Source organism: Ranitomeya imitator, chromosome 1, assembly GCF_032444005.1.
Source record: "Ranitomeya imitator isolate aRanImi1 chromosome 1, aRanImi1.pri, whole genome shotgun sequence".
NCBI classification, from domain to species: Eukaryota; Metazoa; Chordata; class Amphibia; order Anura; family Dendrobatidae; genus Ranitomeya; species Ranitomeya imitator.
In genome coordinates, this window is record NC_091282.1 from 615,163,378 (window position 1) to 615,179,297 (window position 15,920).

The window sequence follows — 15,920 nt, forward strand, 5'->3', positions numbered from 1 at the left end:
TAGGGCTACAGTTAGGGTTGGGGTTAAAGTTAGGGTTGGGGCTAAAGTTAGGGTTAGGGTTGGGGCTAAAGTTAGGGTTAGGGTTTGGATTACATTTACGGTTGGGATTAGGGTTGGGGGTGTGTCAGGGTTAGGGGTGTGGTTAGGGTTATGGTTGGGATTAGGGTTAGGGGTGTGGTTGGGATTAGGGTTAGGGGTGTGTCAGGGTTAGGGGTGTGGTTAGGGTTATGGTTGGGATTAGGGTTAGGTGTTGTGAATTCAGCTTTTGGACTCCCTCTGGTGGTTGTAGAGGGTAATGCAGTTGTGCCTGGACTGCAGGAGTGGACAGGTGTATCTACTAATTGCAAAACTGACTGGGTTATATAGCTTTGCTGGATCCTTTAGTCAGTGCCAGTTGTCCATTGTTCTTGAAGGATTCACTTCCCTGCTGGTCTCTCCAGTTTGCTGTGTTTTTCTACAAAGATAAGTCCTGGCTTTGTTTTCGCTGTCCACCTGCAGTGGACCTTATAGTTCTGTGCATTTTCATGTTTTTGTCTTGTCCAGCTTGGTCTGTGAAGGATTTTTTGCAGCCTAGCTATTTCTCTGGAGATGCAGATATACCCCCCATGTCTTTAGTCAGATGTGGTGATCCGTATTTTCTGCGGTGGATATTTTCTAGTGTTTTTATACTGACCGCATAGTACTCTGTTCTATTCTTTCTTTTTAGCTAGTATGGCCTCCTATGCTAAAATCTGATTTCATATCTGCGTATGTTATTTCCCTCTCCTCTCACAGTCAATATTTGTGGGGGGCTATCTATCCTTTGGGGATTTTCTCTGAGGCAAGATAGGTTTCCTGTTTCTGTCTTTAGGGGTAGTTAGATCTTAGGCTGTGCCGAGGGGTCTAGGGAGTGTTAGGTACCTCCCACGGCTACTTCTAGTTGCGCTGCTAGGTTCAGGGTTTATACAGAGGTGAATATGACACAAAAACATGGTAACACAATAATTGAAAATCAATCACTAAATACCAACTCATATACCATGCTAGAAATAATAGGACAGTAGAGCCTATCATCAAATACTACATAGAGAACAGAAAAAAGGATGATCCAAAGGCCAAAATATATGAAAAAATACCAAATTTTATTCAATTACAGCCGTATAAAAGCATATGATCGTAGTGTAACATATAGGGAAAGCACAACCACCCATAAGATACCATCATACATACTACGCACATCCACAGGATACATGTGGCAACACACGGTCGTAAACTAGGACAATGCAGGCAAAAAACCTAACCGAGTAATAACTTAATACAGAACTATAATTATACCTAGCCCGATCACTGCCCACAGGGAAACCTCACTTAGCTATGTGGAGTATACATCTGCACTGCAGACCTCCTATATAGTATATCCTGCTACCCTGAGTATTCCCCATGTCCCCACAGTCGGCAGCACACATGGCTACGAAGCCCCATAATGACCAATCAATCTCTACATAATTACCTGCTCCGAACGATGGGGGAATGTTGCCAATCCTGCGGACGCGCTACCGCAGGATTGGCAACATTCCCCCATCGTTCGGAGCAGGTAATTATGTAGAGATTGATTGGTCATTATGGGGCTTCGTAGCCATGTGTGCTACCGACTGTGGGGACATGGGGAATACTCAGGGTAGCAGGATATACTATATAGGAGGTCTGCAGTGCAGATGTATACTCCACATAGCTAAGTGAGGTTTCCCTGTGGGCAGTGATCGGGCTAGGTATAATTATAGTTCTGTATTAAGTTATTACTCGGTTAGGTTTTTTGCCTGCATTGTCCTAGTTTACGACCGTGTGTTGCCACATGTATCCTGTGGATGTGCGTAGTATGTATGATGGTATCTTATGGGTGGTTGTGCTTTCCCTATATGTTACACTACGATCATATGCTTTTATACGGTTGTAATTGAATAAAATTTGGTATTTTTTCATATATTTTGGCCTTTGGATCATCCTTTTTTCTGTTCTCTAGGTTCAGGGTTTGCGGTCAGTACAGGTTCCACCTTCTCCAGAGTACGTCTCATGCTGCTCCAAGGCCACCAGATCATAACAGTTAGGGGTGTGGTTGGGATTAGAGTTAAGGGTGTGTTAGGGTTAGGGGTGTGGTTGGGGTTAGGGGTGTGGTTGGGATTAGGGGTGTGGTTGGGTTAGGGTTTCAGTTACAATTGGGGGTTTCCACTCTTTAGGCACATCAGGGCTCTCCAAACACGACATGGCGTCCGATCTCAATTCCAGCCAATTCTGCGTTGAAAAAGTAAAACAGTGCTCCTTCCCTTCCGAGCTCTCCCGTGCGCCCAAACAGGGGTTTACCCCAACATATGGGGTGTCAGCGTACTCAGGACAAAATGGACAACAACTTTTGGGGTCCAATCTCTCTTGTTACCCTTGGTAAAATAAAAATTTGGGGGGCTAAAAAAACATTTTTTTTCCCACAAAACTGTAGTGAAACACTTGGAGGTTCAAAGTTCTCACAACACATCTAGATAAGTTCCTTGGGGGGTCTAGTTTCCAATATGGGGTCACTTGTGGGGGGTTTCTACTGTTTAGGTACATTAGGGGCTCTGCAAATGCAACGTGACGCCTGCAGACCAATCCATCTAAGTCTGCATTCCAAATGGCGCTCCTTCCCTTTCGAGCTCTGCCCTGCACCCAAACGGTGGTTCACCCCCACATATGGGGTATCAGCGTAATCAGGACAAATTGGACAACAACTTTTGGGGTCCAATTTCTCCTGTTATCCTTGGAAAAATACAAAACTGGAGGCTAAAAAATAATTTTTGAAGAAAAAATTGATTTTTTATTTTCACGGCTCTGCATTATAAACTGTAGTGAAACACTTGAGGGTTCAAAGCTTTCACAACACATCTAGATAAGTTCCTTGGGTGGTCTAGTTTCCAATATGGGGTCACTTGTGGGGGGGGGGTTTCTACTGTTTAGGTACATCAGGGGCTCTGCAAATGCAACATGACGCCTGCAGACCATACCATCTAAGTCTGCATTCCAAATGGTGCTCTTTCCCTTCCGAGCTCTGCCATGCGCCCAGTCGGTGGTTTACCCCCACATATGGGGTATCAGCGTACTCAGGATAAATTGCACAACAACTTTTTGGGTCCAATGTCTTCTCTTACTTTTGGGAAAATAAAAAATTGGGGGCGAAAAGATAATTTTTGTGAAAAAATATGATTTTTTTATTTTTACGGCTCTGCATTATAAACTTCTGTGAAGCACTTGGTGGGTCAATGTGCTCACGACACATCTATATAAGTTCCTTAAGTCTACTTTCCAAAATTGTGTCACTTGTTGGGGGTTTCAATGAGCACATCAGTGGATCTCCAAATGCAACATGGCGTCCCATCTCAATTCCAGTCAATTTTGCATTGAAAAGTCAAATGGCGCTCCTTCCCTTCCGAGCTCTGCCATGCGCCCAAACAGTGGTTTACCCCCACATATAGGGTATCAGCGTACACAGGACAAATTGTACAACAACTTTTGTGGTCTACTTTCTCCTGTTATCCTTAGTAAAATAAAACAAATTGGAGCTGAATTAATTTTTTTGTGAAAAAAAGTTCAATGTTAATTTTTTTTAAAACATTCCAAAAATTCCTGTGAAACACCTGAAGGGTTCATAAACTTCTTGAATGTGGTTTTGAGCACCTTGAGGGGTGCAGTTTTTAGAATGGTGTCACACTTGGTTATTTTCTATCATATAGACCCCTCAAAATGACTTTAAATGTGATGTGGTCCCTAAAACAAAATGGTGTTGTAAAAATGAGAAATTGCTGGTCAACTTTTAACCCTTATAACTCCCTAACAAAAAAAAATGTTGGTTCTCAAATTTTGCGCTGACTCAACTGGAGACGAGAAAACTAGGTGCATTGGAACAGCAATGGATGGCACGATTGTCCAACTACGAGTTTACCATCAAGTACCGTGCAGGGCCCAAGAACGCAAATGCCGATGCGCTGTTTAGGATGCCCCATTTACCAGAAGTGGGAGAAGATCCAGAAGCACTCGAAGAGATTGAGTTACCAGCCTTCCACTGCCCCGAGGTGACCCACTTTCCCATTATGTGAAGAACAAGCGCAATGACAGGCAAGAAGCTACGGTAAACCCATTGCCCCACCATGGGTGGGCAGAAACACAGGATAGTGACCCAGTAGTCCGTCTGGTAAAAGAGCTGCTGACACAAGCCGATTCACACCCTGGTCCAAATGCTCCACAAGAGACTCAACAGTTATGGAAGAAGAAGGGCAAATTGTTTATCTACGATGGTAAGCTGTGTTGGAGGAATATCGACCCATGCACTCATGAGCTGGTCTGGCAGGTGGTAGTCCCGAGACAAGATGCGCCAATGGTCTTGGAAGCGTATCACAATGGATCGGGACACTTCAGATGGAAGAAGTTGGAAGTCCTACTGGATTGGCATGAGAAGAGCCATGCAAAAGTGATGATGAGAGTGTGGCCCATGCAATTTGCGCACAAAGGACCGTGACAGCCAGAGGGCTCCCCTACAACCCATAGTCACCAAACAGTCACTTGAATTGGTAGCCTAAGGGTACCGTCACACTATAACATTTCGATCGCTACGACGGTACGATTCGTGACGTTCCAGCGATATCGTTACGATATCGCTGTGTCTGACACGCAGCAGCGATCAGGGATCCTGCTGAGAATCGTACGTCGTAGCAGATCGTATGGAACTTTCTTTCATCGCTGGATCTCCCGCTGTCATCGCTAGATCGGTGTGTGTGACACCGATCTAGCGATCTAGCGATGCGATCCAGCGATGCGTTCGCTTGTAACCAGGGTAAACATCGGGTAACTAAGCGCAGGACCGCGCTTAGTTACCCGATGTTTACCCTGGTTACAAGCGTTAAACTAAAAAAAAACAAACAGCACATACTTACATTCTGGTGTCCGTCAGGTCCCTTGCCGTCTGCTTCCCGCACTGTGACTGCCGGCCGTAAAGTGAAAGCAGAGCACAGCGGCTGTGCTTTCACTTTCACTTTACGGCCGGCAGTCTGTGAGTGCGGGAAGCAGAGGGAAGCAGACTGCAAAGGACCTGACGGACACCAGAATGTAAGTATGTGCTGTTTGTTTTTTTTTAGTTTAACGCTTGTAACCAGGGTAAACATCGGGTAACTAAGCGCGGTCCTGCGCTTAGTTACCCGATGTTTACCCTGGTTACCCAGGGACCTCGGCATCGTTGGTCGCTGGAGAGCTGTCTGTGTGACAGCTCCCCAGCGACCACACTACGATTTACCTACGATCACGGCCAGGTCATATCGCTGGTCGTGATCGTAGGTAAATCGTATAGTGTGACGGTACCCTTAGACCATGTGCAGCTAACCCCAAGCCGGTCAGGCTATGTCTATGCTTTGACCATAGTGGATCATTACTCAAGATTCCTGGTAGTCGTGCCTGTTAAGGACCAAACAGCAAAGACGGCAGCCAAGGCATTGCAATAACACTTTTGTCAACCACATGGTTACCCTGGAAAGGTACTCACCGTCCAAGGCCCAGCCTTTGAAGCAGAAGTATTCCAGGAGTTCTGTAATCTGTGCGGATGCAAGAAGATCAGAAAAATGCCATACCACCCACAGACAAATGGCATGTGTGAGAAGATGAACGAGGTGGTAATTGACTTACTGAAGACCTTGGCTTTGGAAGAGAGAAGCCTGTGGCCAGAGAAGTTGCCGGACCTGGTAAATCTGTACAATCATATCCCAGTGAATTCCACCAGCTGCACTCCAGCCTACATAATGAGAGGAAGACCTAGCAAATTACCTGTTGACCTTGATATGGGAGTCCTAGCACCAGAAACAACCATAAACCTTTATGGAACAGCGTACGGGGCATACACTATGGAGCATCTTATGGGGGCCACCAACCATAATGGAGCAGTGTACAGGGGCATATACCATGGAGCATCTTATGGGGGCCATAAACCTTTATGGAACAGCGTACGGGGCATACACTATGGAGCATCTTATGGGGGCCATAAACCATAATGGAGCAGTGTACGGGGCATATACTATGGAGCATCTTATGGGGGCCAGAATGGGAGCAGCACATGTCAGAATAGGGCAGCACATGACAGAACGGGGGCGCAGGATGGGAGCAGCACATGACAGAACGGGGACGCAGGATGGAGCAGCACATGACAGGATGGGGACGCAGGATGGAGCAGCTCATGACAGAATGGGGGCGCAGGATGGGAGCAGCACATGACAGAATAGGGCAGCACATGACAACAGGGGTGCAGGATGGGAGCAGCACATGACAGTATGGGGACGCAGGATGGAGTAGCTCATGACAGGATGGGGGCGCAGGATGGGAGCAGCACATGACAATAGGGCAGCACATGACAGAACGGGGGCGCAGGATGGGAGCAGCACATGACAGAATAGGGCAGCACATGACAGAACGGGGGTGCAGGATGGGAGCAGCACATGACAGGATGGGGGCGCAGGATGGGAGCAGCACATGACAGGATGGGGGCGCAGGATGGAGCAGCACATGACAGGATGGGGGCGCAGGATGGGTGCAGCACATGACAGGATGGGGATGCAGGATTGGTGCAGCACATGACAGAATAGGGCAGCACATGACAGGATGGGGGCGCAGGATGGGAGCAGCACATGACAGGATGGGGGCGCAGGATGGAGCAGCACATGACAGGATGGGGGCGCAGGATGGGTGCAGCACATGACAGGATGGGGATGCAGGATGGGTGCAGCACATGACAGAATAGGGCAGCACATGACAGAACGGGGGTGCAGGATGGGAGCAGCACATGACAGAATAGGGCAGCACATGACAGAACGGGGGTGCAGGATGGGAGCAGCACATGACAGGATGGGGGCGCAGGATGGGAGCAGCACATGACAGGATGGGGGCGCAGGATGGAGCAGCACATGACAGGATGGGGGCGCAGGATGGAGCAGCACATGACAGGATGGAGGTGCAGGATGGGTGCAGCACATGACAGGATGGGGACACAGGATGGAGCAGCACATGACACGATGGGGGCGCAGGATGGGAGCAGCACATGACAGGATGGGGATGCAGGATGGAGCAGCTCATGACAGGATGGGGACGCAGGATGGGTGCAGCACATGACAGGATAAACCATAATGGAGCATCTTATGGGGCCATAAACCATAATGGAGCAGTGTACGGGGGCATATACAATGGAGCATCTTATGGGGCCATAAACCTTTATGGAGCAGTGTACGGGGGCATATAGTATGGAGCATCTTATGGGGGCCATAAACCTTTATGGAACAGCGTATGGGGCATACACTATGGAGCATCTTATGGGGGCCACCAACCATAATGGAGCAGTGTACGGGGGCATAAACCATGGAGCATCTTATGGGGGCCATAAACCTTTATGGAACAGCGTACGGGGCATACACTATGGAGCATCTTATGGGGGCCATAAACCATAATGGAGCAGTGTACGGGGCATATACTATGGAGCATCTTATGGGGGCCATAAACCATAATGGAGCAGTGTACGGGGGCATATACCATGGAGCATCTTATGGGGGCCATAAACCTTTATGGAACAGCGTACGGGGCATACACTATGGAGCATCTTATGGGGGCCATAAACCATAATGGAGCAGTGTACGGGGCATATACTATGGAGCATCTTATGGGGGCCATAAACCATAATGGAGCAGTGTACGGGGGCATATACCATGGAGCATCTTATGGGGGCCATAAACCTTTATGGAACAGTATACGGGGGCATATACTATGGAGCATCTTATGGGGGCCATAAACCTTTATGGAGCAGTGTACGGGGGCATATACTATGGAGCATCTTATAGGGGCCATCAACCTTTATAGAGCAGTGTACGGGGCATATACTATGGAGCATTTTATGGGGGCCATAAACCTTTATGGAGCAGCGTACGGGGCATATACTATGAGGCATCTTATGGGGGCCATAAACCATAATGGAGCAGTGTACCGGGGCATATACTATGGAGCATCTTATGGGGGCCATAAACCATAATGGAGCAGTGTACGGGGGCATATACCATGGAGCATCTTATGGGGGCCATAAACCTTTATGGAACAGCGTACGGGGCATACACTATGGAGCATCTTATGGGGCCATAAACCATAATGGAGCAGTGTACGGGGGCATATACCATGGAGCATCTTATGGGGGCCATAAACCTTTATGGAACAGCGTATGGGGGCATATACTATGGAGCATCTTATGGAGGCCATAAACCTTTATGGAGCAGTGTACGGGGGCATATACTATGGAGCATCTTATGGGGGCCATCAACCTTTATGGAGCAGTGTACGGGGCATATACTATGGAGCATCTTATGGGGGCCATCAACCTTTATGGATCAGTGTACGGGGCATATACTATGGAGCATCTTATGAGGGCCATCAACCATAATGGAGCAGCATATGGGGCATATGGATGGGAGCAGCAAATTAAAGAACGGTGGCGCAGGATGGGAGCAGCACATGACAGAATAGGGCAGCACATGACAGAACGGGGGCGCAGGATGGGAGCAGCACATGACAGGATGGGGACGCAGGATGGAGCAGCTCATGACAGGATGGGGGCGCAGGATGGGAGCAGCACATGACAGAATAGGGCAGCACATGACAGAACGGGGGTGCAGGATGGGAGCAGCACATGACAGTATGGGGACGCAGGATGGAGCAGCTCATGACAGGATGGGGGCGCAGGATGGGAGCAGCACATGACAGAATAGGGCAGCACATGACAGAACGGGGGCGCAGGATGGGAGCAGCACATAAACAGAATAGGGCAGCACATGACAGAACGGGGGTGCAGGATGGGAGCAGCACATGACAGGATGGGGGCGCAGGATGGGAGCAGCACATGACAGGATGGGGATGCAGGATGGGTGCAGCACATGACAGGATGGAGGTGCAGGATGGGTGCAGCACATGACAGGATGGGGACACAGGATGGAGCAGCACATGACACGATGGGGGCGCAGGATGGGAGCAGCACATGACAGGATGGGGATGCAGGATGGAGCAGCTCATGACAGGATGGGGACGCAGGATGGGTGCAGCACATGACAGGATAAACCATAATGGAGCATCTTATGGGGCTATAAACCATAATGGAGCAGTGTACGGGGGCATGTACAATGGAGCATCTTATGGAGCCATAAATCTTTATGGAGCAGTGTACGGGGGCATATAGTATGGAGCATCTTATGGGGGCCATAAACCTTTATGGAACAGCGTACGGGGCATACACTATGGAGCATCTTATGGGGGCCACCAACCATAATGGAGCAGTGTACGGGGGCATATACCATGGAGCATCTTATGGGGGCCATAAACCTTTATGGAACAGCGTACGGGGCATACACTATGGAGCATCTTATGGGGGCCATAAACCATAATGGAGCAGTGTACGGGGCATATACTATGGAGCATCTTATGGGGGCCATAAACCATAATGGAGCAGTGTACGGGGGCATATACCATGGAGCATCTTATGGGGGCCATAAACCTTTATGGAACAGCGTACGGGGCATACACTATGGAGCATCTTATGGGGGCCATAAACCATAATGGAGCAGTGTACGGGGCATATACTATGGAGCATCTTATGGGGGCCATAAACCATAATGGAGCAGTGTACGGGGGCATATACCATGGAGCATCTTATGGGGGCCATAAACCTTTATGGAGCAGTGTACAGGGGCATATACTATGGAGCATCTTATGGGGGCTATCAACCTTTATAGAGCAGTGTACGGGGCATATACTATGGAGCATTTTATGGGGGCCATAAACCTTTATGGAGCAGCGTACGGGGCATATACTATAGAGCATCTTATGGGGGCCATAAACCATAATGGAGCAGTGTACGGGGCATATACTATGGAGCATCTTATGGGGGCCATAAACCATAATGGAGCAGTGTACGGGGGCATATACCATGGAGCATCTTATGGGGGCCATAAACCTTTATGGAACAGCGTATGGGGCATACACTATGGAGCATCTTATGGGGCCGTAAACCATAATGGAGCAGTGTACGGGGGCATATACCATGGAGCATCTTATGGGGGCCATAAACCTTTGTGGAACAGCGTACGGGGGCATATACTATGGAGCATCTTATGGGGGCCATAAACCTTTATGGAGCAGTGTACGGGGGCATATACTATGGAGCATCTTATGGGGGCCATCAACCTTTATGGAGCAGTGTACGGGGCATATACTATGGAGCATCTTATGGGGGCCATCAACCTTTATGGATCAGTGTACGGGGCATATACTATGGAGCATCTTATGAGGGCCATCAACCATAATGGAGCAGCATATGGGGCATATGGATGGGAGCAGCAAATTAAAGAACGGTGGCGCAGGATGGGAGCAGCACATGTCAGAATAGGGCAGCACATGACAGAACGGGGGCGCAGGATGGGAGCAGCACATAACAGAACGGGGACGCAGGATGGAGCAGCACATAACAGGATGGGGACGCAGGATGGAGCAGCTCATGACAGGATGGGGGCGCAGGATGGGAGCAGCACATGACAGAATAGGGCAGCACATGACAGAACGGGGGTGCAGGATGGGAGCAGCACATGACAGTATGGGGACGCAGGATGGAGCAGCTCATGACAGGATGGGGGCGCAGGATGGGAGCAGCACATGACAGAATAGGGCAGCACATGACAGAACGGGGGTGCAGGATGGGAGCAGCACATGACAGGATGGGGGCGCAGGATGGGAGCAGCACATGACAGGATGGGGGCGCAGGATGGAGCAGCACATGACAGGATGGGGGCGCAGGATGGGTGCAGCACATGACAGGATGGGGATGCAGGATGGGTGCAGCACATGACAGAATAGGGCAGCACATGACAGAACGGGGGTGCAGGATGGGAGCAGCACATGACAGAATAGGGCAGCACATGACAGAACGGGGGTGCAGGATGGGAGCAGCACATGACAGGATGGGGGCGCAGGATGGGAGCAGCACATGACAGGATGGGGATGCAGGATGGAGCAGCTCATGACAGGATGGGGACGCAGGATGGGTGCAGCACATGACAGGATGGGGCGCAGGATGGGTGCAACACATGACAGGATGGGGGTGCAGCACATGACAGGATGGGGGCGCAGGATGGAGCAGCACATGACAGGATGGGGGCGCAGGATGGAGCAGCACATGACAGGATGGGGATGCAGGATGGAGCAGCACATACCAGGATGGAGACCATATACCAATATAAATGCTCGCCACCCGGGCGTTGAACGGGTTCAATAGCTAGTATTTATATATTCTGGCTTGGAGGAGGAGTTAGTTCAATCTGGAGCCGACGTTTTTATGGAAACCACTGTGGCGCAGATATGATGCCCTCATAGATTCTGATTGCATTTTATGTGTTGTTGCCTTTGGCAAAAAACGCAGTTCTGGCATGTAATATTTTTTTCCGTTTTGCTGGTTAGCGATCGGGTTATTTCATATCTTGATAGATCGTACAAGTGTTACTAAAGATGTATATTTTTAAAATGTCTTATTCCTTTGTGCTTAAAGGGAACCTGTCACCCCCAAAATCGATGGTGAGGTAAGCCCACCGGCATGAGGGGCTTATCTACAGCATTCTGTAATGCTGGAGATGAGCCCCCAATGTATCCTGAAAGAGGAGAAAAAGAGGTTGGATTATACTCACCTGGGGGCGTTCCCGCTGCGGTCCGGGTCCGGCGCCTCCCATCTTCATAGGATGACGTCCTCTTCTGGTCTTCACACTGCGGCTCTGGCGCGGGCGTACTTTGTCTGCCCTGTTGAGGGCAGAGCAAAGTACTGCAGTGCGCAGGCGCCGGGCCTCTCTGACCTTTCCCGGCACCTCCTGCCTGCACCGGAGCCGCGGCAGGAAGACGAGAAGAGGACGTCATGTAATGAAGATAGGAGGCGCCGCAGCGGACCTGAGACAACCATCGGACTGGACCGCAGCGGGACCGCCCCTGGGTGAGTATAATCTAACGTCTTTTTCTCATCTTTCAGGTAACATCGGTGGCTTATCTACAGCATTACAGAATGCTGTAGATAAGCCCCTGATGACGGTGGGCTTACCTCACCATCAATTTTGAGGGTGACAGGTTCCCTTTTAATAGGAAAAAAATAGGGGATTCAAATTTTTCTATGTATTTAAAACCTTTTTTTTTTACTGTCTTTTCTGTCCTCCTAAAGGACTTGAATCTAGTAGCTATAAATGACAATTAGACCTGTAATTAGATGTTAACACTGTTCACCTTTACATCGAGTAGGAATAATGATTGATATCAGTGATCAGCCTTTATTTCATGGATTCTCGATACTCAGCGCCACCTCGTGGTAGATAAGACTAACGACACTACAACCTCTACCCTGCTTGACTGCACTTTGGCGTCACGTGACAACAGAATCAGTGAATCACATGATCTCAGGTTCCTGCCGGTCACATGACCCGAAGCGTGTGTTTGTGTGAGAGCCGTGGGGTCGCGCACAGTGTGCAGTGAGGGCTGCAGCGCCCGGGAGATGTCTTGGCCGCAGCAGTCGCCGTTCCGGGAAGAGGAGGAGGAGGCGGCGCTGGACCGTCTCGGGGAATTCTTCTGCCAGTGTTTACGTACGGGCCGCTGGGAGCTGGCACGGGCCTGTCTGCCGCAACTTGCCCGGAGCCCGGATGCTGGCGAAGTGCAGGACATACTGAGAGGTCTGGTGAGAGCGCCGCACCTACTCAGGTGGGTCCACTGCCAGCACATGGAGGTAGCGAGCCTCTGTCCGAAGCCGTGCCCCCCCCAGTGTAGCACTATGCACAGTGCCCCCCCAGTGTAGCACTCTGCAGTGCCCCCCCAGTGTAGCACTATGCACAGTGCCCCCCCAGTGTAGCACTCTGCAGTGCCCCCCCAGTGTAGCACTATGCACAGTGCCCCCCCCAGTGTAGCACTCTGCAGTGCCCCCCCAGTGTAGCACTATGCACAGTGCCCCCCCAGTGTAGCACTCTGCAGTGCCCCCCCAGTGTAGCACTATGCACAGTGCCCCCCCCCAGTGTAGCACTCTGCAGTGCCCCCCCAGTGTAGCACTCTGCACAGTGCCCCCCCCAGTGTAGCACTCTGCAGTGCCCCCCCAGTGTAGCACTCTGCACAGTGCCCCCCCCCAGTGTAGCACTCTGCACAGTGCCCCCAGTAGGGTGCCTCCCCCAATGTAGCGCTATGCACAGTGCCCCCAGTAGGGTGCCTTCCCCAGTGTAGCGCTATGCACAGTGCCCCCAGTAGGGTGCCCCCCCAGTGTAGCGCTATGCACAGTGCCCCCAGTACGGTGCCCCCCCCCAGTGTAGCGCTATGCACAGTGCCCCCAGTACGGTGCCCCCCCCAGTGTAGTGCTATGCACAGTGCCCCCAGTACGGTGCCCCCCCCCAGTGTAGCGCTATGCACAGTGCCCCCAGTACGGTGCCCCCCCCAGTGTAGCGCTATGCACAGTGCCCCCAATATCTTGCCCCCCAATGTGGTGCTGTGTACGGTGCTCCACACCCCAGTGTAGCGCCGTGGCCAGTGCATAACCCCCATTTCTTGTGCCCTTTCTGCATGGAATCTAAAAGCCCCTGGCTCTGCCTGTCCTGCACCTTGCGGGGGTGGGTTGTTCATCATTGTTCTCTGGAGAAGACCAGACCTGGACCTTGATTGTCCATGAGGTGCTGTGCAGTTAAGGTGGATTAGCACAGGGGTGTCAAACTGCATTCCTCGAGGGCCGCAAACCATGCGTGTTTTCAAGATTTCCTTAGCATTGCACAAGGTGCTGCAATCATTGTGTGTAGGTGATTAAATTTTTCCCTTCCCCCATGACGGCACACCTGAGAGAGGGGATCCGCCCAGCCAGGACAGGAAACCCTACTGAAGATAAAAGGGCGGTACCTCTCGGTCGCTTCAGTTGGGTTTCCTGTCCTGACAGGGACCCTCTTACTGAAACACGGCGGTTCCACTTACCCAGGTCCCGTCCCGGCGTGGAAGAATCAGGCAGCGCCTGTGCGTCGGGTTCGGGAGTCTGGAAGCGCCGTCCGCAGGTCCTCCGGGTCTCTGCGTCCGAGCGGGCGTTGTTGCAGCACGGGGGGGTTCCAGCTCCTTCTGTGGCTGCCGCACCGCCCTCCTCCCTCTGCCGGCGTCCAGGTGCGGCGCCGCTTCCGGGTCGCCCGTCTGACGTCACGCGCAGGGCACGCTGGGAATGGGCGTGCCCGTGTGACGTCGGGGGCGGGCGCCAGATCCAAGATGGCGGCGCCCATGAAGAAACGCCGGCCGGTGGAATAGGACTCCGGCGACGCGGCAGAGGAGGGGAGGGATCACTATTGGGCACCGGAGGAGGCGGGGAGTGCAGTGGTCCCCCATAAAAGGGTGTTTGACCACAGAAGACGCGCTTATGTCTAGAAGCTTCAACATGGAAGTGGGACAACAGGAGCAGCCGCTGCCATTGCAGCAGTAGCAGCGTCAAGAGCTCTCATCAGATGCCATGCCGAGCCACCAGCACAGGAGCAGCCGCTCAAGTGGTAGGAGTGGCGGCCATCCCATCCGGCAAGACTCTTCAGCGTCCAGGAAGGACACTACACGAGCATCTGTCCAGCCTCCAAAATCGGTACCCTTAACGGTCGGCGGTGGTGAGTGATCTACGTGAATGTCACCCTTATGGTAACAGGGTCCATTTTTTTCTGTTTGATCACTAGGGGTCAAGGAAATCTAGCGGCAAAACAAAGAACCGTGAATGTGCCCTTTGTAAAGCCCCGCTTGCAGTTCAGTGGCAGAAGGATCTCTGCGCTGACTATTAATAGAACTATTCAGGAAGAGACCCCTAATTTTGCCACAAGCCTTAAAGCCATAATTCAGGCAGAGATAAAAGACTCCTTAAAATTGGCCCTCAAAAAAGCTGGGAGGAAAAGCTGTAAAGTGTCTACGGATTCGGAGGCCTCTCAAAAACCAGGGAGTCAAAAATCATCCCGGTCTCCCTCTACCTCTTCCGCCTCTGTCCAGTCCTCAGATTCCTCCTCAGATAGTGATACAGGGGGGGCGTCCATGTTTCCCAACTGAGGATGTAGAAAAATTAGTTAAAGCGGTCAGAACTGCTATGGGCCTTAAAGAGGAAAAAACGCCTAGATCACTTGAGGATGTCATGTTTGGCGGTTTAGATGAAAAAAGGAAGCGTACATTTCCGGTCAATGCAAAAATCAAAGCATTGATCGAAAAAGAATGGAAAAAACCTGAAAAAATGGGTACACTACCTTCTTCATCAAAAAGGAGATATCCTTTTGAAGAAAAAGACTCAGAATCTTGGGAGAAAATCCCTAAGATTGACAGTGCGGTAGCCAAATCCTTGAGGAGGTCTTTCCTTCCGTTAGAAGATTTAGGGGTCCTAAAAGATCCACTAGACAAAAAAGCAGATGGGTTCTTGAAACACATCTGGGAAGCTGCGGCAGGGGGCCTGAAACCAGCTATAGCTGGAACTTGTACAGCTCGAGCCCTTATGGTCTGGTTACAACATATTGAAGACCAGCTAAGAAATAAAGTTCCTAGGAATGACGTTCTTGCAAACATATCCCTAGTTCAAGGGGCAGCAGCCTTCTTGGCAGATTCCTCCATAGACTCTGCAAAGTTAACGGCTAGAGCAGCGGGCCTGTCCAACGCGGCCAGAAGAGCCTTATGGCTCAAAGGGTGTCAGGGAGACCTGCCATCAAAACATAAGCTTTGCTCCATCCCATGCGACGGTCAACTCCTCTTTGGGAAAAAGCTAGATGAAATATTGGAACAGGCAGGAGACAAAAATAAAGCCTTTCCAACCTTCCCTAAGGATCCTAAAAAACCCTTTTTTCGGAGAAGATATAATAGAGGCA

At 50.6% G+C, this 15,920-nt stretch overlaps 2 protein-coding genes across 2 annotated transcripts in view; one reads left to right on the forward strand and one right to left on the reverse strand.

Annotated features, from left to right (window-relative positions):
• LOC138657969 (galectin-related protein-like) overlaps positions 1–11,854 on the reverse strand; it is a 45,956-nt gene extending 34,102 nt beyond the window's left edge. Inside the window, exons 1-3 of the mRNA XM_069745554.1 lie at positions 11,742–11,854; positions 5,677–5,782; positions 5,537–5,585 (exon numbers count right to left, since the gene is read on the reverse strand). Coding sequence (XP_069601655.1) covers positions 5,537–5,585; positions 5,677–5,750 — 123 coding nt within the window. The 5' untranslated portion in view covers positions 5,751–5,782; positions 11,742–11,854. The remainder of the gene's footprint in view (positions 1–5,536; positions 5,586–5,676; positions 5,783–11,741) is intronic.
• A 3,444-nt stretch (positions 11,855–15,298) lies between these two features.
• Positions 15,299–15,920, forward strand: part of LOC138680190 (zinc finger FYVE domain-containing protein 26-like) — a 47,654-nt gene continuing 47,032 nt past the window's right edge. Inside the window, exon 1 of the mRNA XM_069767860.1 lies at positions 15,299–15,838. Coding sequence (XP_069623961.1) covers positions 15,299–15,838 — 540 coding nt within the window. The remainder of the gene's footprint in view (positions 15,839–15,920) is intronic.